At 43.5% G+C, this 21,937-nt stretch overlaps 1 protein-coding gene across 1 annotated transcript; it reads left to right on the top strand.

The window, feature by feature from the left end:
- The first annotated feature begins 896 nt into the window (after positions 1 to 896).
- On the top strand, positions 897 to 20,264 carry R3HCC1 (R3H domain and coiled-coil containing 1). The gene is made up of 8 exons (XM_060250930.1): positions 897 to 958; positions 1,511 to 1,640; positions 8,669 to 8,806; positions 11,262 to 12,648; positions 14,280 to 14,452; positions 16,184 to 16,254; positions 17,858 to 17,953; positions 19,000 to 20,264. Exons 2-8 carry the CDS (start codon positions 1,546 to 1,548, stop codon positions 19,146 to 19,148), a joined length of 2,109 nt encoding a protein of 702 aa, XP_060106913.1. The 5' UTR covers positions 897 to 958; positions 1,511 to 1,545; the 3' UTR covers positions 19,149 to 20,264.
- The last annotated feature ends 1,673 nt before the right edge of the window (positions 20,265 to 21,937 follow it).

Below are 21,937 nucleotides of genomic sequence, written 5' to 3'. Positions count from 1 at the left end.
TCTCCAGACTACAGCAATCAGTTTGCTGCTGGGAGGAACTAGCAGCTTCAGTGGGTGGCCTCAATGGCATTCCTGCAGATCCCCTTCCCCAAAGTTCCAGCGATTTCCCAACCAAGAATTAGCAACCCTAGCATAGGGCTGCTAAATCCAAGCTTCCGTCAAGAACAGGGGTGGCCAAACTGTGGCTTCAGAGCCACATTTGGCTCTTTTACACATATTCTGTAGCTCTTGAAGCCCCCACCACCTTGTCTCTCTTTAAAACACTTCTCCATGCCAGCCAGTGGCTTGGAGAATGCATTTACAGTTAAAGTTGCTTTCTTGCCACCTTCCTTCCTGTCTTGTGGCTCTCAAACATTTGCCATTCATGTCTTGTGGTTCTCAGACATCTGACATTTATTCTGTGTGGCTCTTATGTTAAGCAAGTTTGGCCACCCCTGGTCAAGGGGAAGATCTGGCAAGACCGGGGTTTAGGGGAGCCAGACCACACCCACCTAACTATTTCCTGCCTGGAGTCGGCGGGACAGTCAGGCACACTCCTGTCTAGCCAAGGCCGGTCACTCCGTTGCAGCCTGGCATGCCCTGGATTTTGCTGTCTCCACTGCTCTGCTGCGAGAGAGCCAGCAGCAGAGCGTCCAACTTTTCCATGACCAGCTTAAAGGGCAGCGAAACGACAGCTGACACGGATACGGCAATGGCTAGACCGTTTGCAACCCGAGACGCAGCCCTTTGGGTGACAGCTGTGGCGGCGGTGCCAATATGGGAGGACCGGGGAAGGGCCTCAGCCCAGGCCGGTAGAGAAACAGAAAGTGGGGAGGAGGAGCCACAGCAGAGGCGGGAAGGGAGGCGGAGCAGCGGCCGCCGTCGGGCCAGAGGAGGCGGAGGCAGTGGGAGGGAGGAGACTGCAGCCGCTGGGAAGGAGGGAGCCGCTCGGGGGAGCAGCTGCAGGCCGGGGGCTGCGGTACGCGCCAGCTTCGAGGGGTGTGCAAGCGGCTGGCTTGCTTTTCCTCAGGCGGATGATTCCTGGGCCCCGGCCCAGCACATTCCTGTCTCGTTGCGCGCTGGCGCAGATCCCTACTGAGCTTAGAGAGGAGGCTTAGCCTGGGCGGGACTTGGCGGCGGCGCGGAAAAACAAACCCTTGGGGGTGGGCTCGCTTCTTGGCCCTGTAAATGACCCCGAAAAATCGGAGTCTCGTCCCACTCTGTCCCCCTCCCCCCCCAAACCCCCATTAACTGCGGGCACCGCGTCTGATGCTGCAGCGTTTGCAAAACCCCAGGCGAGCCCGTTCCTTTCCAAGCCCGCTCGAGCCCTGCAGCAGGCGGAGCGTGAAAGTGCCTTTTCGAAAGCGCGTGGTGTTTCTTGGGGCTGCTTCGTGCGGCGGCATTAAGGGCGGTCTGCTTGGAAGCAAAACTGCCGGTTCGCTCAGCAGTCCTCTATTGGCTTTCGATTCAGGCTGGTTTTTGACTACTCTTCCCCCCTCCCCCTCCTTGCTTCTTTGTCCCCTCGTGACAGGCCGCCACCCCACCGTCACCCTGGCGCTGCGTTGCATGGACGGCGTGTTCCTCTCCCCCACGGAGAATGACTTTGTCAACAAGATCCTGGAGGAACTGGACCACTTTCTGCTTCAGAACCAGCTGGAGAAGTAAGAGCTTGGACGGACGGCGGGGAAGGATGTTTCCTTTCTGGGTAGCACTGTAAGAAGGTGGCCAATATCACAGCAACCTTTTTTTTAGAGGGGAGGGAGGAATCTAAGAAAGGAATCCTGGATTTCTGGATAAATAGGAAAGGAACACTGGATAGAGAATATAGAAGAAAAAAGAAAGCCATATATTGTTTGTAAGTGCAGTTACATCACAAGAGAAAACAAAGAAAAGAGATATTTAAAACATATTCCAATTATCCATAGATAATATATATAAAAAAGAGAAATCCATGATTGAGATAAGTTAAAAATGATATTATTTAAGTGAAGATTTTGTAATAATGAGTGCTTAATATTAACTTAAGTCATGAACTACTTTATATAACACCCTGTATGTATATTAATAGTTTTTTAAAAAATATAAAGTCATACAACATATTATAATGCGATTTGACAGTTGTTATATAGTGAATATTAAATAAGGCCCCCTCTTTTTGCACTTTCTCACATATGATAATTCACGTTTACCTCTATCTTTTCTCCCCAGTAGTTAAATAAAATATGAACAGGAAGCTTTCCATTTATCCTGGAATTCTTTGGCCTTTTATTTACATTTGTTATTTTTGCCATTACTGCATATGCAACTAATTTGACTTTCCAGTCCTCTTGTCTTGGGCACTCATCTACTTTCCATTTTGTTGCAAATTAACAGGCTTCTGTTATGTATATAAATAATTCTTCTGAGTTTTTTTTTTTATATTCTCAGGTAAAACACCCAATAATGTATTCTCAGCTTTCATAGTGAATTTAACTTTTAAAATTTTCTGGATTTCTGCATGTATTTCTTTTGAATATTTTATTTTTCTGTATGTCCACCACATATGGAAAAAAGTGCCAGCCACCTCTTTACATTTCCAACAAATTGCTTTATAGTTCTTATCCATCTTCTTGATATCTTTTGGGGGCGATATACCCTTAAAAAAATTTTTGTACCAGTTTTTTCTTAATGCTTGACTAGCTGTCAGTTTTATGTCTTTTGTCCATGAAGTTTCCAAGTGTTGAAAAGATATCTCCTCAAAGTTTTGCATCCATTTTAACACACATGTTTTTGCTTGTTCTTTCTCTGTATCATATTGAAGTAATAGCTTGTAAATGATCTTTTTGTTGTGTGATCATCTTTTTAAATTAAGTCAATTCCTTTATGGCACCTTTCTGTGTAGACATCCTTTTTGAGATTAATTGGAAAATTAATAGCCATTGTACTTTCCCCAATTCCTCTTTTATCTTTTGCTAAGATTTCACTTCTCCTTGTGGGTTTATCATATCTCCATATATTACAAAGTCATTCTTTTTTCTCCCTTACTTGTTTATTGTAATATGCATCTATGGGTGATATTAAAGAGGATATTGGAGGACTAATTCATCTTTGTATAATCTCCCAAATTCTGAATTAACTGTCTCTAGATTACATGGCATCTGTTTCACATTGTATTTTTTCAGAGTGATTTTTTAGTCCATAGGTCCTTCATTCAAATTTTTCTAGTTTTATTAACCTTTAATCTGGGTTTTTAATCCAGTCTGCAATCCAGACCATGCCAAGTGCTTGGCAGTATAATTTGATATTAAGTACTGCTAGGCCTCCCTCCCAGTTTTGTAAAACTTTAAATCTGAGTCTTGGGGTTTTTTTGTTCCATATGCAAAGTAGGGGTTTGCATGGAGTACATATAAAACTTGTTTATTTGTTTCCACCATTCCTTCAGAGTCTTTGGTGTAATTTGGTGACATATTAAACAGAAAGTTTAGTTTTGGCATGTGTTCATATTTATTGTAGAGATCCTTCCCAACCAAGATATTTTTAATTTGGACAATCTCTTCAAAAGTCTTTTTTCTAGGTTCACCCATGCTGTTTTGTAATTATCTTTGCTTAGTGTTTTGTCCAGACAGATTTATTCCCAAATATTTAACTGGGATTGATGTTATAACACATTGTGTGGTCTTTCTGATATTTTCCTCTTCCTGATTTTTTAAGAATTTTAGAATTATTTCCATTTTTTTACTGTTGATTTTATAGACCCCAAGTTTTTTCAGTTTGTTCCATTATATGTTGCATCAACATATGGGGATTTAAAATTGTCAGGTCTACATCATCAGCATAATTTTTCATTTTAAATTCTTCTTCACTTGCTTTCAGTCCTTTAATCCTTGGATCTTGTCTGATTTTAGCAATTAGCACTTCCAATGCGAGAATAAATAAAAGTGGTGATAGTGGGCAACCTTTTTCAATTTGGAATCCATCAGTTAATGCTCCATTTATTAAAATCTTTGTATGCTGCTTTGTGTAAATACTCTATCCAGTTCATAAATCTTGAGCCACAGTTCATATGAATCAATAGAACTTTCAGAGACACCAGTACAACAAAATCAAACAGTCATAACTCAAGCAATCTGAAGAAGAAATGTAGGAGAAAATTAGACATGCAGATGGGAATATGGAAGAAAGAAAGAAAAAATTCAGCATAAAACAGGAAATATCAGCTGGATTATTAGAAATCCAAAAGCAGTCCACAAAAAATACACAAGAAATTGGAAGAATCAAAGAGAGGCAGAAAGGATTTTAACTACATTTAGAAGAGTAAGACCGTCAGTTGGGCAGGGCAAATCAGAGGATTAAAACTTTGAAGGTACAGTGCAGAAACCATCCATGATTTAGAGGAGTTCCGGAAGATTTTGGTGAGAGAAATCTTCAAGACAATTTTCGTAAGCTATTGCAGGACTATTTGAAGATTTGAGGAGACTTTCCAGATATCGACCAGATATTTAGAATAAACTGAAGCTTTGCGTTTAAGGATAAATTGCCTTAAGATATTCTGGCTAGATCTATGCATAAAAAAAGAGACACCATATTGAATAGACAAAGAGAATTTCCACTTAAGGCAGCAGGGAAAGAAGTGCAGATTTCCCAATATTTGCTTACAGGTCTGCTGAAGAAAAGGAGATTCTGATTTCTTAAAGCAAATCCTACAGAAGAAAGAGATAAGGTATTGCTGTAGGTATAGAAATTTTTATACCATTATAGAATGGTATGCCATTATATAGAATTTTATACCATTATATAGAATTTTTGTTGTTCAGTCACACAGTTGAGTCCGACTCTTTGCGACCCCATGGACAAAGTCACACCAGGCCCTCCTGTCTTCCACCATCCTCCGAAGTCTGCTTAAATTCGTGTTTGTTACATCAGAAACGCTGTCCAGCCATCTCATCTTTTGCTGTCCCCTTCTTCTTTTGCCTTCTGTCTTTCCCAGCATCAGGATCTTCTCCAGGGAGTGCTCCATTCTCATTTGGTGGCCAAAGTATTTGAGCTTCAGCTTCAGCATATGACCTTCCAGGGACAGTCTGGGTTGATTTCCCTTAGGACTGACTGTTGGGTCTTCTTGCAGTCCAAGGGACTCTCAAGATTCTTCTCCAGCACCACATCTCAAAAGCATCTATTCTTCTGCGCTTGGCCTTCCTTATGGTCCAGCTCTTACAGCCATACATTACTACTGGGAATACCATCGCTTTGACTACAAGGACTTCTGTTGGCAGGGTGATGTCTCTACTTTTTATTATACTGCCCAGGTTCGCCATAGCTGTCCTCCCAAGGAGCAAACGTCTTTTAATTTCATGGCTACAGTTACCATCTGCAGTGATCTTGGGTCCCAGAAATGTGAAGTCTGTCACTACTTCCATGTCTTCGCCTTCTATTTGTCAAGGTGTGTTGGGGCCAGATCCCATGATCTTAGTTTTTTTGATGTTGAGTTTCAAGCCTACTTTTGTGCTCTCCTCTTTCACCCTCAACAAGACGTTCTTTAGGTCCTCTTCAGTTTCTGCCATTAGAGTGGTATCATCTGCATGTCTGAGGTTCTTGATGTTTTTCCTGACAGTCTTAATTCCAGTTTGTGCTTCATCCAGGCCAGCATTCCGCATGATGTACTCTGTATATAAATTAAATAAGCAGGGTGACAATACACATCCTTGTCGAACTTTTTTGCCTATTCTAAACCAATCAGTTGTTCCAGATCCCATTCTGACAGTTGCTTCTTGACCCGTATACAGGTATCTCAGGAGACATGTGAGGTGGTCTGGTACTCCCATCTCTTTAAGGACTTGCCACAGTTTGTTGTGATCCACACAATCAAAGGCTTTAGTGTAGTCAATGAAGCAGAAATAGATGTTTTTTTGGTACTCCCGTGCTTTCTTCATAATCCAGCAAATGTTGGCAATTTGATCTCTAGTTCCTCTACCTCTCTGAAACTCAGCTTGAACTGGTAGTTCCTGATCGACATACTGTTGAAGCCAAGCTTGTAGGATCTTTAACATGACCTTGCTGGCATGTGAAATGAGTGCAATGGTGCAATAGTTTGAACATTCTTTGGCATTACCCTTCTTTGGGATTGGAATATAAACTGATCTTTTCCAATCCTGTGGCCACTGTTGCGTTTTCCAAATTTGCTGACATAATGTGTGCATCACTTTAATAGCATCATCTTTTAGGACTGAATAGCTCAACTGGGATACCATCATCTCTGCTTGCTTTGTTGTTAGTAATGCTTTCTAAGGCTCATTTGACTTCACACTCCAGGATGTCTGGCTCAAGGTCAGCGGTTTCACTGTCATGGTTGTCAAGAACATCGAGATCCTTCTTGCATAATTCTTCTGTATATTCTTGCCACCTCTTCCTGATCTCTTCTGCTTCTGTTAGGTCCCTACTGTTTTTGTCCTTTATCATGGCCATCTTTGCACGAAACGTTCCCTTGATTTCTCCAATTTTCTTGAAGAGATCTCTTGTCTGTCCCATTCTATTATTACCTATTACCCAAAGATAAAAGAATAATGATGACAGTAGAACAAGCTAAGCAACTAGTAAAAGAATTATCAACTGAGAATACAATTAAGGAATCCAAGAAAGAAACTGGGGAGTTGGAAATCACCCATTGGCTCAAAAGAGAATTCCACAAAAACAAGCAGGCAAAAAACCAACAAAGAAGCATTAGAATAAAATGGATACAATGAAGACTATATTAATGGTTAATATTAAAAATCAAGACAAATATTTAACTTATTAAAAAACCAAAATGCAGATATAATATGTATTCAAGAAATTCATGTAAAAAAAGAATATGAACATACCCTAAACAATAAGAAGTTGGGGAAAACTTATGTGCCCTCAATAGACAATTTAAAAAAATGGAGTCACAACAGTATATATAAGAAATCAACAAATAAATGTTACAGACAAATTAAGAGACTGAACAAAGGTAGATCATTTTGAAAATAAGATTCCTAGAAGGCAAGATCTATACACAAGCAACAACATATGTTGTGATCCCCCCCCCAAGTCCATTTTGGACTTTCAAGAACGAGCAATAATGATTTTTGGTGACATGAATGGAATAAAAGTTTTTTTAAAGAATCCTGGGCATTTCTTGACTTTTCAACTGATTATAGCAAATTTGCTGAAAGTGTTCATGTAAATGTCTACTAGTTTGTTTCCTTGGACTTTCATAAAGTGACTTTTCTTAATGTGGAAGAGAAGATGTGTTGTTGCATGCATTTGAACATGTACTGCATGAGATATCTGGAGCACCTGCCCACATTTTCACTATGAATCTGTTACATTTATCGTTGCTTGTTTTACTACTTGTTCTTCAGTTAACTGGCCCAGTTCTTTCTTGATCACAATCCCCTGGTTCTAGAGAATAAATAAGGAGGTGGCAGGGAGAGAGGACTTGTTTGGGGCAGTAAGTAGACACAGGAAGTTGGACTCCTGGCCAGCCTTCTCCAGGAAAACTTCAGAATTCTCATCTGTCAGGTCTTGGCTTATGTGTGGCCAGTTTTAATATGATGGATGTAGCATGTTACCGGACTTTACTCCACACTCGCTCTCTTGATTTCGGTGGTGCTTAGCTGTTGACTGAGCATGCTGGATTGCGGTCATAGCCTGCATTTACTACACTAATTCCATGATTGTTTGGTTTCATCAGATTTTAATGTCTTGCTGCAAAACTGGGTGTTTAAATGATTTGTTGTGATTATTTTTATTCTTCTGACAAGATATGTATATTTCTGCACAATTTCTTGTTGTGTTATTGTAGCTGATGACATTTTTTCTTACTTGAGAATTGATAGCTGGAGAGCATGGGTACTTTCCAGTTCCCTAATTAAGATCTTCTGCTCAAGCCCTCCTTTCTGTGCAAAGGTGAGGAAGGTTGCAACTACAGACAGAGCTTTTTCAGCGATGGCACCTCATCTTTAGAATGCCCTTCCCCTTGAGGCTCACCTGGCACCTGCTTTGCTGTCTTTAGAGTGCCAGGCCAAAACATTTCATTTAGACTTTTCACTAAGGGTTTTTAAATATGTGTGTGTGTATATATGTAAGTTGTTTTATGATCCATTTCTCTTCTGAGAACTATTTGATGGATATCTTTTAGGGTGCTCAGTAGTCCCCCCCCTCCTGTTTTTATTCTGTGTTAGCCAGTTTGGTGTAGTGGTTAAGTGCATGGACTCTTATCTGGGAGAACTGGGTTTGATTCTCCACTCCTGCACTTACAGCTGCTGGAATGGCCTTGGGTTAGCCATAGCTATCACAGGAGCTGTCCTTGAAAGGGCAGCTGCTGTGAGAGCCCTCTCAGGCCCACCCACCTCACAGGGTGTCTGTTGTGGGGGGAGAAGATATAGGAGGTTGTAAGCCTCTCTGAGACTCTGATTCAGAGAGAAGGGTGGGGTATAAATCTGCATTTCTTCTTCTTTATGCCCCTGGTTTCTTTCTGTACTGATCTTATGTTGTTTTTATGGTATTGCTTTGTTTGTGATTGTTCTTGAGCAGGTCTTTGAAAAGGCAGCATATCAATTTCCGAAACAAATGAATGATACTAATGATAAATAGGGGTAAGACTTTGTGATAACCCAAGCAGGATTTATGATCTTATTGCTCAATGCTAACTGGCTTGATGCTTTCTCTCTCCCCCCCCCCCCCCCGACCCCAGAGTCCTCTTGTTTCCTCCCTTGTCCAGTCGCCTCAGGTACCTGATCCATAGGACTGTGGATGATGTTGACTTCCTGAGTAGCTTCTCTGTTGGGGAAGGATGGAGAAGGAGGACCGTGATCTGTCACTCGGCAATAAGGTTGGAGTTCCACACATAACAGCTCCTTGATGCATTTTGGATGGATTGTAGGAAAGCAGGCAGGGAAGGAGGAGCTGCTGGCTGAAAGCAGAACTTAACCTGCCTCCTCGTGTTAATTGCAGCTAAAAATTAGCTGCTAAAAGGAGAATGAAAAGAAAGAAATGTAAGGTGGCCAGCAGTTCTTCAGTCTCCAGTTTTATCTTTCTAGAGCAAGCTGTGGAATACACAAGTTGTACTTTTTTTGTTTTTAACATGATGGATGTATTGTGTAATCAGACTCCCACTTAGTCATTATCTATGCTTTCTGTCTCAAGGTTCATTTTTAACCTTGAGGGTGGGGCTTCTGAAGGTCAGATCCTTTCTTTGCCCCGGCTGCTTCCAGATGGGAGTGTGGAAATGCCACCGCAGCAGCAGAAGGCAACATGGGAGTGGGCAGGAGCAATGTCCACATCTCCTTCCAAATGCTCCTTATTTCTCCCCATTGTGCCTGCCAAAATGTGCAGCCACAGGGCAGCTAGATTTGAGTCCAGGAGCACTACAGAGACCAATAAACTGTTGCGAGTCAAAGCTCCCCTTGTCAGATACCAAGAGATGTATAGCAAATCAGCCTCCTGCTTAGTCATATCCTAAAGAGGCTTGTTAGTGTAAGGGTAACTGGAACATACCCAGCCTTAAATGTAGGGACTGTACCCAAGGTTCAATCCCTGGCATCTTCAAGTAGGAGGAGTTGGTAGTAGATGAAAGGCTGCTCTGCCTGAGACCCTGGAGAGCCACCACCAGTCTGAGTAGACCAGTGGTGGCCAAACTTGCATTACTTAAGAGCCACATAGAATAAACATCAGATGTTTGAGAGCTGGAAGGCAGGCAGGCAAATAGATGGGAGGGAGAGGCGGTAAGAAAGCAATTTTAACTTTAAATGTATTCTCCAAGCCAGCTAACGGGGTGGGGAGCCACTCAATGAGCCACATGTGGCTCCACAGTTTGGCCACTCATGGAGTAGACAATACTATTCTTGATTATGATGGGCTGAAGAAGAAGAAAACAATAGATTTATGCCCCGCCCTTCTCTCTGAGTCAGAGTCTCCTTTATCTTCTTCCCCCACAACAGACACCTTGTGATGTGGGTGGGGCTGAGAGAGCTCTTACAGCAGCTGCCTTTTCAAGGACAACCTCTGCAAGAGCTATGGTTGACCCAAGGCCATTCTAGCAGCTGCAAGTGGAGGAGTGGGGAATCAAACCCGGTTCTCCCAGATAAGAGTCCGCACACTTAACCACTACACCAAACCATCTTTCTGATTCAGTATCAGGCCACTTCATGTGTTCAGTGGCAGTTTTGCTAGGGCCCCTATGACCGAGAAATATCCCTTTTTCTTCACTTCCACTTGCTGGACCAAGGTATCTGTAACACTACAGTGTGGCTATGCAGGGAAATAAGGAAGAGCCCTTTAGAGGACTAAAGCTGTCTTGTGCTTATTTTGAAAGCAGAGCTTAGCTCTCTCTCTCCCCCAGTTGGTGACTATGGATGTCCAGATAGATGCGACACCTGCAGTCAGCCCATAGTTCCCCTCTTAAACCAGGGAAAGGCAAGTTTTGTTATTCTCCAGATTAAAGGGAAAAGCCCTGGGAATGCCATGAGTTATGCTTAGAATGGCTTTGATGTCATGTGGACATTTCCCTTAAATCTTCCCATGTTCCATGCAGTGACATTTCCCCTGAACTCTTCCCATGTTCCATGCAGGAAACAAAAAATCCAAACTGAACTGCTTTTTCGGCGTTTGTGCCCATCCCTATTTGAAATCAGTTCACTATGTGAAACTTGCCACTTAAACTAATTTTCTTGCTTCTGTGGGAAAGTTCTACAGTTGTTATGAGGAAGCTGTTTAGATGGTGCCTCTCCTTGTGTAATTGAAGTGGTATAGTCTCCTTGAAAGGACTGTACCACCTCAAAATGACATGCATGAGTCAGCTGGCTCAGGAGGGGCAAGAGAGTGAATGAATGAGTGACTGGACGACAAAATGGAAATCAGAAGTATTTGATTGGTTGTTGTAGATTTTCCGGGCTGTGTGGCCTTGGCATTGTGAGACCTGATGTTTGTTGCCGGTGAAAGCCTTCAGCAACATGTAGAAGTATTTGACTTATAATATAGACTTTTAATTATATATATTTTTACATTAGACACACACAGTGTATATACGTGCGTGTATAGCTTTTCAAGGCACTATCTCCATAGTCGTGTTGCTTAATTAACACTCTGTTGCTTAAATCTAAAAACCATTTTGCATTTGGGAGTAAGGCATTCTCGTTTCTGAATAAACATTTGTATGATCAGGCTCTGTATGGATATATTGATAAGTAAAGGTCTTCTGCTTTTTGCATTTGTTGCCAGAAAGTGATCATTTGCCAGGGAGTTTGCACACTGCCAATGCATGACCTCTCTCTGTGTCTTATGGCTAGGCTGCCAGATGACCCAGATGATCCAGATGGCTCCTGTGGCAGTGCCTTAAACTCAGGCCACCCTCCGAGAGGCAGAGGATGTAGATCTGGAGGAGGATCACGTCGCATGGAAGCACAGGCCAATGGCACTCAAACTCGCCGAGGAAATGGCAGGGGCAGAAGGCAGCCTCGGAGGAAGCCAGATAGAGCTTTGTATGTCCCCAGGGCAATGCGCAAGAAACCCGAGGGCTTGACAAAGGACAACTCTGAACCATTTGGAGCAGAGTCACATGGCTTCGGGTTGAAGGAGAACAGAATGTCAAGCACCGTCTGCAACTGTGAAGAAGTTACAGATACTGGCACATTTCCTGGCATTGTTGGTCCTGCTGTGGAATATCCAGAAGCTCAAAACCCCAGTGAGATGTATACTAAAAATCTGGAGTCTGGTAGTAAAAGTAGTGAAGATCCTATGGGGTATCTGGGTTCTCCTTCATTGGAAGATCTGTCAGAACAGGAAGACCAAAATAAAATGAAGCAGATCACCCGGGTACAAGAGAGCAGTCCAAACCTGGTCCTTTCAGAAAACCAGAGTACAGATGGTGCAGATACTGTGATATTAGAGTGTTTTGAAACATCAACCTTACTGGAAGAACCAAAGGCCAGGAATTTTGATGCAGCACTTCTCAAAGAAAGTGGACCACTGCCTTCAGTAGAAGACCAGAACAAAAGCACTTCAGATGGTATTGCACTGGAACTGAGCAAAAATCTGACATCCCTAGAAAACCATGGAAAAGACTGTCAGGATACCACTCTGTTGGAAAGCAGCATGTCCCCATCCCTACTTGAAGACCACAAGGGTCAGATTACAGGTGATGTCTTGTTGAAGCACACCAATGATCCCTTACTTCTGAGAAATAAGAATGATTGTACATGTGCTGGTGAAATGGAGTATAGCAAAATACAACCCTTGCTGAAAGACAGCACTGTGGATGCTGGTGCATCTCAACATGACCCAGAAATGTCAACACAGGAGAGCCAGGATAGGAACTGCATTGATCTGTCCCTATTGGAATGTAGCCAAACTGAGCCATGTGAAGTCACCCAAGATCCAAGTACCACTTGTGCCTCTATTTTGGGACAGGCATCGGTGATGTCCCCTGTTCTGGAACACAATACAAAGGCATCTGTCTTGGACCCTGAAGCCCCACCCTTTATAAATACCTCTGTATCCTATAATGGCAAAAAGAGCCCATTACTTGAAGACCAGGAGAGACATGATGTAGATTTGGAGGGTAACAAGCTGCCTGGGCTGGAACTGTCTGCGGGAGATGGAAGTGTGGGAACCTCTGCAGTGGATGAAAAGAACAACATCTTTGAAGATGACTGTGGCGCTGAACTCCTTCAAGAGGTAATAGTTGGACTTTTTTCAGAGCCTCTTTAGCCCTGATCACTGGGAGGTTCTTCTACATGGCTTGTATAAAAATGACTGCTCACAGGTGAGGGTTTTTTGGCCTTGTTGAGTTACAGATGAACCGCCTTGTGTGCAGACAATGTGCCTAATCTGGAACCAAACAGCACCACCATCTTATGTGGAAGCAGGACAGGAGAGGCTCTTGTGTCCTGCTCCCCCATTAGTTCTTCTGTAGAAGTTGATGGCTTCAGTTGATTCATGTGAGAATTGCTTATAGGGGTTGTAATTGAGAGGAAATTGTCCCCTGGGACAATTGTAGGTCTTCTCCCAATAATTCTTAAATTATCCTTTACTTGCTTTGATATCTCAAAAAGGCATCAATGTTGCAATTACAGTAACACATACTTATTTTAATTAGTAGGTTAAAATACATTTTAAAGTAGGCAGACATCCCCAGTAGCTGAGGAAGGAAATGTCCAGTCCAGTATGTTGGAGAGAAAGCCTTGCCTGTATAACTGAGGAACAGCTTTTACCATCAGTGGAGTTAGGTTGTATTAGCTGTACCTAGACTGTATCACTGGGAGCTTCCAAGTCTGTGTGTGTTTGTGAGAGAAGAAGAGTTGGATTTATATCCTGCCGTTCATTCAAAGTCTCAGATAGGTTTACAATCTCCTTCCCTTCCTCTCCCTACAACAGACACCCTGTTAGGTAGGTGGGCCTGAGAGAGTTCTCAGAGAACTTTGGCCTAAGGTCACCCAGCTGGTTATATGTGGAGGAGGAGTGGGGAATCAAACTCAGTTCTCTAGATTAGAGTCCACCGCCAGGGCTGGATCTAGGGGGGAGCAGAGAGGGTGCTTGCCTCGGGTGCTGCTGGAGGAGGGGCACCAAATTGGGTATGGAGTCCATTCTATTCTGTGGGCCCATAAGATAGAATGGGCCCATAAGGGGGTGTCATTTTTTAAAAAACCCCTGTAGATCCAGTCCTGTCCACCACTCTTAACCGCTACACCAAACTGGCTCTCGTATCCAGTTTTCTCTCTTCCTTATCTGTTGGAGCAGAGCCTGGACAGAGAGAGAGAGAGAGAGAAGGCAGTTCATCATCGATCTTCTGTGCAGTCCCAAATTTTGAACCAGATACTGAATCAGTGGCCCTAGAGGTACTGGGGGGGGGGGGTGCTGTTGCACAGGAGCACATAGTCCATAGGCTCTGATGTGCAGCAGTTCCTGAGGGCTTTTACTTGTAAAGACCCATCTGATGGCAGACCTCATGTGCAGTCCCCACATGTGCCTGCACAGAAGATATTCCATGAATAATAGTTACAGGTAAGTTCAGCTTTATTTTATCTATGTGCAGGGACCTTTTTCTGCTTCTGCAACTTGAAGTGATGCATTTCAGGAAGTCTTTTCTGTATGATTTTGCTGAATATGGTGTGTTCCAAATATCATTGGGCATGGCTCTGCTGTAATCATTTGTCTTCTGGATTTTCCTGTCCAGACAGGAAAATGATTACAGTGACTACAGTAGCATAATATCAAACATGCGGATATAGCCTGAATGCAAAGGAATGTTTATTGTTCTTATGCAAGCGCTAATATTCCCTTCTGCTGCAAATCTCTTTCTCTTTCAGATCAGAAATTATCTGACCATAAAGGACATAAGCATTGAGAAAATTCGGTTGGATTGCACCAGCTATGGGGAAGCACAGATCAATGAGGGAGACTTTGGACATGTGCTAGAGATTTATGATTTTTCACCTTTGCTGAAGACTGAACACCTTTTGGAGGCCTTTGCAGAGTTCCAGTAAGAAACCTGATTGCTTTGTTAGGGCTGTCTCAACAGTTTGGTACCTGGGGCAGAGCTGCTGCTTCCCCTGCAAATTGTATTCCTTTTTTTTTAATTTGCCTCATTTATACTACACCTTTTCTCCCCTATATGGGACTAAAGTGCCTTAGATTGTTCTCTTCTCAGGTTGTTCCCTGTGAGGTAGGTTAGGCTGAGAGTGTGTGACGGGACCAAGGTTACCCCACAAGCTTCCATGGCAGAGCAGGGATTCAAACCTGGGTGTCTCTGATTCTGGTCTGACACTCTAACCACTGCTCCACATTGGTTCTTTGTTTCAAAAATTATATACAGTAAAAGCTTTATTATATGGCATTTGATTACCCAGAATGTTCTGTTAACTGGCATCACCCATAAGGCAAACTCCTCTCCTTCAGTCAATAGTCCCTTGTGTCTTTAGACATGTGTAGTTCACTCATGCCTTGAGTGGAACCAGCTAGTTTGAAGCCCCTGGCTGTTGTTTGGCTCCTGACAGCTGGTGCTGTTAGATGACATCATCCTCAGGTGCCTCTTTCCACTTCAGCCCGCTTTGAGCTGTTAGGAACTAGCTGTCCTGGAGGGCTCCTGGACAACCAGTTTACTTGTCTGCTTGCTGCATAGGATCCCAAAAGACCACATTGTGAGATCTCACAGGCCATATGGGGGGTTGTTTGGCAACTTGAGACAGCATTGCAGAGGCTTCTATGCCTAGGTTAGTGTCAGCTGGTGGGGGATTTGATAAGGTAAAAGATGGCAAGGAAGGAAAGGGAGAAATCAAGTATGCAGAAGGAGAAGGGAAAGCTGAAAGAGCAGAAGAGGGAATGGGAAAAGAAGAGAGGTGGTGTGGCTGTCAGAAGAAAGAAAGAGTAAATATCAGGGCTTTTTTGAGTAGGAACACAGTTCCAGCTGGCTTTGTGTGGCCTAATATGGGGTGTGGCTTAATATGCAAATGAGTGGCCTAATATGCAAATGACTTCCAGCTGGGCTTTTCCTACAATAGTGATGTCAGGGGGTGTGGCCTTATATGCAAATATGTTCCTGTTAGGCTTTTTCTACAAAAAAAGCCCTGGTAAATATTGTGGGGATGGAAATATGGGGCAGTAGGAATGAGATGCCCCTTGTGAGTTCCTGACTCCCTGCGTACAATTAGCAATTAACAATTGCTGTGATTGTAACCTGAGGTGGATGCCTCACTCCTTTCATGGCAGAGCCTGCCAGGTGTTTTGATTTTGTTGCAAGACCTTAATATCAGATGAGACGGATTCCTTTTAAGAACATCAAATTTGTTTTAGTCACTGGCCAAAAATGGCCTAGTTTCAGCTAAAGTTTGTTGCACCTGTCCCATCAAGAGCAATGGTGTTTGCCCAAACCTGGATAGCTCAGGCAAGTCAATCTCATCTGGTCTTGGAAGCTAAGCAGGGCTGATCCGGGCAAGTACTAGGAAGGGAGACCTCCCAGGAAACCAGGACCCGGATGCAGAGGCAGGCAATACAAGCCACCTCTCTGAAAAATGTCCCAGTAATGATTGCCAGAAGTCACTATGACTTCCAGGTATGCAAGCACATGTACACCCTCCCCCCCAAAAAAAGACAGAGAGAGAGAGCGCAATAGTGCTTGAAACTGCCTTCATGAGAAATACTTATTTTGGGGGAGCTAACCATGATGTTTTAAATTCTAATAATCACTATGATCCTTTTGTCTTTTTTTTTCCAGAGAGAGTGGCTTTAAAGTGCAGTGGGTTGATGACACTCATGCTCTTGGCATTTTTTCTGGTTTCATGGCAGGTAATGTGGTGCAAGAGTCTCTCTCCCTTTCTCTTAATTTTTGTATGAGTGACTGTGATCCTTCTAACTATGCTTGCTCTACTTTTCCACTAAGGAGAATCTCAGGCTCTTCCCAGTTGTGTGTTTTCAAGAGTACATTACCTTTGCCATTGCAGACATTTTCATTTTGAGAATCCTGAATGTTTCCCACAAAGAAAACAGTGAATGCTGTCAGTTGTTTATCTTCCCCTTTGTGGCTAATTTTTCTTAAAAATTTGAAAGCAGGGAGAGCTACTGTGAAAAGAGAGAAGAGGAGATAAACAGTGGAGGACGGATAGACTTATTGTTCCATGGGTTTAACAGTGCAGTCCTCAGTAGTTACACTTTTCCAAGTCCATTGAAGTTGGTGTGCTTAGAAGGGCGTACGTCTGGTTAGGATTGTGCTTTTAGAGGGCCACAACCCACTTCATCAGATGCAGGAAAGTTGACCTTGGTTGACAGTTAACACAATACATTCATACATCTTCTGGCATCACTGTATCTATTAGGCAGTGGCACAGAGGCTGGCCATAGCATGGAACCAGCAAAACACGAAAAGGTACTTACCTGCTTGGGGTCTCTTCACATATGCAGAAAAAACTGACTTTGTAAACTGATGAGTAAACATGCTCCAGGACAACGGATGATTGGGAGAAGTTGAGCGCTAAAGAGGAGAAAGATGCAGGGACTGATTAGCCTGTTCAGGTCCCTGAGGGCTTATGAAACTGGGAGGTGGGAATTTCAAGTGAGGTGGGATTTCTAAATTGTTCTCCCCTTCAACAGGCAGAGCTCTAGCACAGTGAGTGCCTCTCTCAGACAGGTTCTGAGAGCCACCATATCTGCCTGACCAGCTTTGGCTTCCTGTTTGCTGGTGCGCCAGGGAGTGTTTACTGCCAGTCATAATAGGATTATCCACCCCTGTGCTTAATTCATAAGATTTTGTCATCAGTGATGTGTAGCTTTTGAAATTTTTGTTTTATGTATTTTATTCACGCCCTGTCTTTCTTCCTAGTGGGGACCCAAAGCTGCTTACACCATTCTCCTTTCCTCTGTCTTATTCTCACATCAGTCCAGTGGTGTAGGTTAGGCTGAGAGTTTGTGACTGGCACAAGGTCACCTGGTGAACAGGGCTGAGTGGGGACTTGAAGCTGGGTCTTCCAGGTCCTAGTCCAGCACTCTAACCAGTACAGAACACTTGTTCATTTTTTTGGGTAGACCCTCAGTGGATTGGATCCAGTGTAGTGTTTCCACAGGTGCAAGGACTTCTGTCTGCACAGCCCAATTTTTGGATTCTTTCTGCAAGAATTGGTGACAAATAACTGCATTAAAAAATAACTTCTTTTTTTTGGCACTGAAGCAATTGAGTGGATGAGGTCTGAATTTTCACTTTGGAATTGTTGGCACTGTTGGGATGCTTGTTTTGATAGGAGAAGTGACACTTGAAGGGATTGGGGCCTTTTAACTGGCTTTATTCTTCCATCAATGCTGTGAGAAGCTCTAGGCTAGCAGTGGCTTGCTGAAGTCACCCACTGAGCACATATTTATGAAAAAAAGTAACCTTATAAATAATATGTTCTCTTGGCAGCATCTCAAGCAATGGAACAGAGTTACCCCTCCTTAAAGATCCGCCCTCTAATCTATGCTACAAGACAGTCAAAAATCAAGGCACTTCAGCGGTCAAGTAAGAAATGTAACGTTTCTTTTAGACGCAAGTTGTCTTCTATTCCAGAATCACTAAATAGCAAGCTAGCACCTTCGGGATGGGGGGAGGGGGTATTCAGTTGGAGCCTTGCTGGTGAAAGCCAGAAGGAAGGCTCCCTGGAAGTAGAAATTGATTCTGGGTATCACTGGCATCTTCAGAATATGTTTCCAAATAGCCGGAGATGAAGATGTTGTGAAGGGTCCAGCTTGGGTTCTCAGCAAGACTCACATTTTAGAACTGTTTATCCTGTGCGGCAGGGATTGTTCACTGCCTGGTTAGAATACTGATGGGCTCTCAGGATTCTATAGCATGCTGTTTTTAGCCTGCAGCTGGGAGATCATAATTTGTTTTTTTTTAAAAAACCCCAAAATGTTTAGCACCTGGTTGCATATTTGTTCAGTTGTATATTGCTCCAGTTACAGGAGCTGATGGTTGAGAATTCTGCTAGAGCTAGGCAGAAAAAAAAGAAAACACCTGGGTGGGATCATAGGCCATCTGGACCTCCTGACCACCTTTCTCATTGTCCCTGATAACCCGTAGTTCTCTTATTTAGCAGGTAGTTGTGCTTGCTCCTTCCCAATAGTTCCTCCTGTTTCACCTCCAACCCTTAGGGGACAGACGGGTAGGAGAAAAGGTGGCAGGGGTTTCTGTTTCTCTCTGGAGGGTCTTATCGCACAGAGGTTTTCTCAGTTTGGGTGCTGAACTGCAGCATGTTTTTTTTCCTCCGAGCCGGCTGCTCACGGTGGTGGTCTCTGTTGCCTTTCTTCCTACAAGAATTGGTGCATTTCCTTGTGTGAAAGTATTTTACTTTCAGTAAGTTAAGTGATGTTATTTTGTGTGTGGGGAGGATTGTTTTTAAAACATAGGAGTGCTTTTACTACACCACCTTGTTCTGCTGTATGGGTGGACCAGGCCTTATCTATATGTCAGAAAGGGTCTTACTGAAGACTTAAGCTGCAGTGTGAATCCACCCTTGCTGATTTTCAATCCCTTATCAATCTCTGCTTTTCTTCCCTTTTACTCAGAGCTCCTCCAGCTTGCCAAAGAAAGGCCTCAGACTGACACAGCTGTGGCTAGAAGGCTGGTGACCAGGGCACTGGGATTACTCCACAAGACCCAGCGGTGCTCAGGCCCAGAACTGCCAGAATCAGAAAACGTCAGCCTGCCAGAGTGAAATAGATCATCCCGAGTGGCTTGGGGTGATGATTTGGGGTGTGCTATTAAAACTGTGTAGTCTGACGGTAGGCTTCGTCTGTGATGTTATTTTGTGTGTGGGGAGGGTTGTTTTTTGCAATAGGGAAATGGTTGGTTGTGTTAGAAATGGGAAAGGAACTGACATGACAAGCAGTTAATGGTGGGAATGCTTTGAGGGAAGGAAGCAGGCCAACTTGTAAAGGGACCACAGGAGGGCCGTGAAAAGTCTGTCTTGTTTGGCATTAACATTGCCCAAGCAGCTTGTGTGTTAGTTGTTTTTTTTTTAACTTGGCTAATCACCTGTGCTTTTAAAAGTTAGCAAGTTCTGGAACAGGTGTTTTTCATTCTTTCATAGACATTCTTTGTTCCATTGTGCAGTAAAGGGAGGGACGACATTTCCTGCATGACCTCCTGTCTTCAAAACCTGCCTGCTGCTGTTGTTCTTGCAGAGTGTGTGCAATTGAAATAAAGCGTTCCAAGTCTGTTTTGGGTTGGAAACGCAAGTCTGGTCCCCTTACTGGGTGAAGAGCAGGGAGGAGAAAAACAGCACGCCAGAGGAAAATGGAGTGCTCTCTGCACACACACACCCCTTGCCATTTTCACTGGTGCACATTGGCTTGATCACAGTATGCAGGGAGAAGCTGCTTTAGCCTTCCCATCCCTGTGTTGTTTTTTGCAACAGCAGTCCATCCTATGGAGCTGCCATTGTGAAACTTAAATGTAGCCATATAAATAATGTGTTGTTTATCTCAGAGCCAAGAGTGGCTCCATGGGGGGGCGGCGGCTTGCAGATGTGAAAGCAGTGGGTGGGGGGCATTAAAGCCGGTCTCCCTGTAGGCTGTGGTCACAAACAGAAAAGAATCTGTGTGGTTCTGAGAGGCACAAAGCACCCATTGCATGTGTGATACAAAGTCCTCATGTTCCTAACAGTTATGAAGACTTTGCACTGATATGTTGATGGAGCCTACAGTGAAATTAGAAACCAGTGACAGAAAGACACACATAACACAATGACACATTTGCAGGACTTGATATCTTTACTGAAGTTTGTAGAGGTTTTTTTGTTTCATTTTAAAATAAAAGTTGCTATCACAAAGTTTGATGATCAGCTGTGGATGTAGAGTGGTTTTGGAATCCTCTTTGCCTGGTGTGTATTTAATTTTTTTCATTTTACACTGCACAAATATGCACTTTGCTGAACTCTTGCACTGTTATTTTGTCCAAGGGCTAAATTCCTTATGGCCCCTTTGAATTCCCGGTATGGAAGTGGCAGGGCAATCTGATCCTCTTGACAGAAATCAAGTTACTTAGATTGTTGCTATTATTGAAGTGCATGTGTTGAAGGGGCAAATGTGCTTCAGTGGGTTTATGAATTGAACCTGGGGTCTCCAACCTTTTTGAGCCTTCAGGCACCTTTGGAATTCTGACTGTGTGGTGGGTGCAGCCACAAAATGGCTGCTGCAGCTTACTTTCAGTCACGCAAGGAAGAGCCTTGTGTCGTGATGGCAGCTGCTGCCAGACCAATATTTTTTAAAAAATCTCCACAGCCAATGACATCTTCAATGGCCAATGAGAAACCTTGTTAGGCCAAAGCCCCTACCTGGCACTGCCCACTTGGCAGGCACCATGGCACCTACAAGTACCACATTGGGGCCCCTGGACTGAACTCCTGAGCCTGCATCCCTCCTTTTCTGCTGGAGCCACTGCTATTGAGCTCTATCCTCCATTCCATGTAGCAATGTAGGTCACATTAAAAGAGCTGGTGAGATAGCAGCTTCCAGCCTGTGACTCTTTGCATGCTGTGACTGCAGAAGCACATGAATAACAATCACTTGAATGAGTTCCTGGAGTGGCAAACTGGCTGGAAAGATGATGGGAAATGCAACGACAGTTGTGATGCACCGGTGCCATTTGCATCCTGTAGTGCAAAGGGATGCTGCAGTTGTTTCCTGCCAGCCCAATTGCAGTAGAGCCACTTGGAGACTCATCCCTGTCACCACTGCTAAGCTGAGTCTCCACCAATAGTCCTTCTAAGCTGTGGAGCCTTGTGAGCAAAAATTCTTTGTGAGCTACTGCATAAATTAGCTTGCTCTGGGGCCATTTTTCCTGAGCTAAGACAATGTGTGTGAACCGGAGGCTAAAAAACTGTGAGCTAGCTCACACTAACTCAGCTTAGAGGGAACACTGGCCTCCACTCTGCCATTCTGATGTGTGCACCACTAGGAACAGTTGCTGCAGGCAACATACAAAAGTGCTAGTTTGAGTTCCTGGCCCATGAGTTTGATACACATTCCCAGCTGGAGGAAATGAATGCCTGGTCCAAGAATGGTCACCTGAATTGGCCACTAACTTCACAACACCTCTGCGAGGTAGTTTACACATGACAAAAAAACCCAGATCAGATACTGGCAGATTACTTGTGCATTATTGCAAATCACAGCTGCTAAGTGTAATTTCTAGTCATTTGCATAGTATTTAACTATGCAGTGCTTTATGCTGTTTCTTTTATTGTATCTCAGTTCCCTTCCCTGGTCACTCTTACTCCTGTTTCACAAAGGAGTGGAGGAGGTATGAACCTGCTGCATTTACTCTTGCTGGGCTCTATGCAGCCAGGTTGGTAGCCTTTGAAGGCGTGTGTCTAGTCCTTCAGCTGCAGGAGGGGGCAAACAAGGGTTTCTGTGAAAAACGGGGAAACCTAAAAGGATCTTTGTGTATTCTGCCTAGGCTTGAAGAATCCCATTTGTAGTTCCTTAATCAACACCAACTACT

The sequence above is a fragment of the Heteronotia binoei genome, chromosome 12 (genome assembly GCF_032191835.1).
Source record: "Heteronotia binoei isolate CCM8104 ecotype False Entrance Well chromosome 12, APGP_CSIRO_Hbin_v1, whole genome shotgun sequence".
Lineage (NCBI taxonomy): Eukaryota > Metazoa > Chordata > Lepidosauria > Squamata > Gekkonidae > Heteronotia > Heteronotia binoei.
This window is presented reverse-complemented; position numbering and strand designations above follow the sequence as displayed.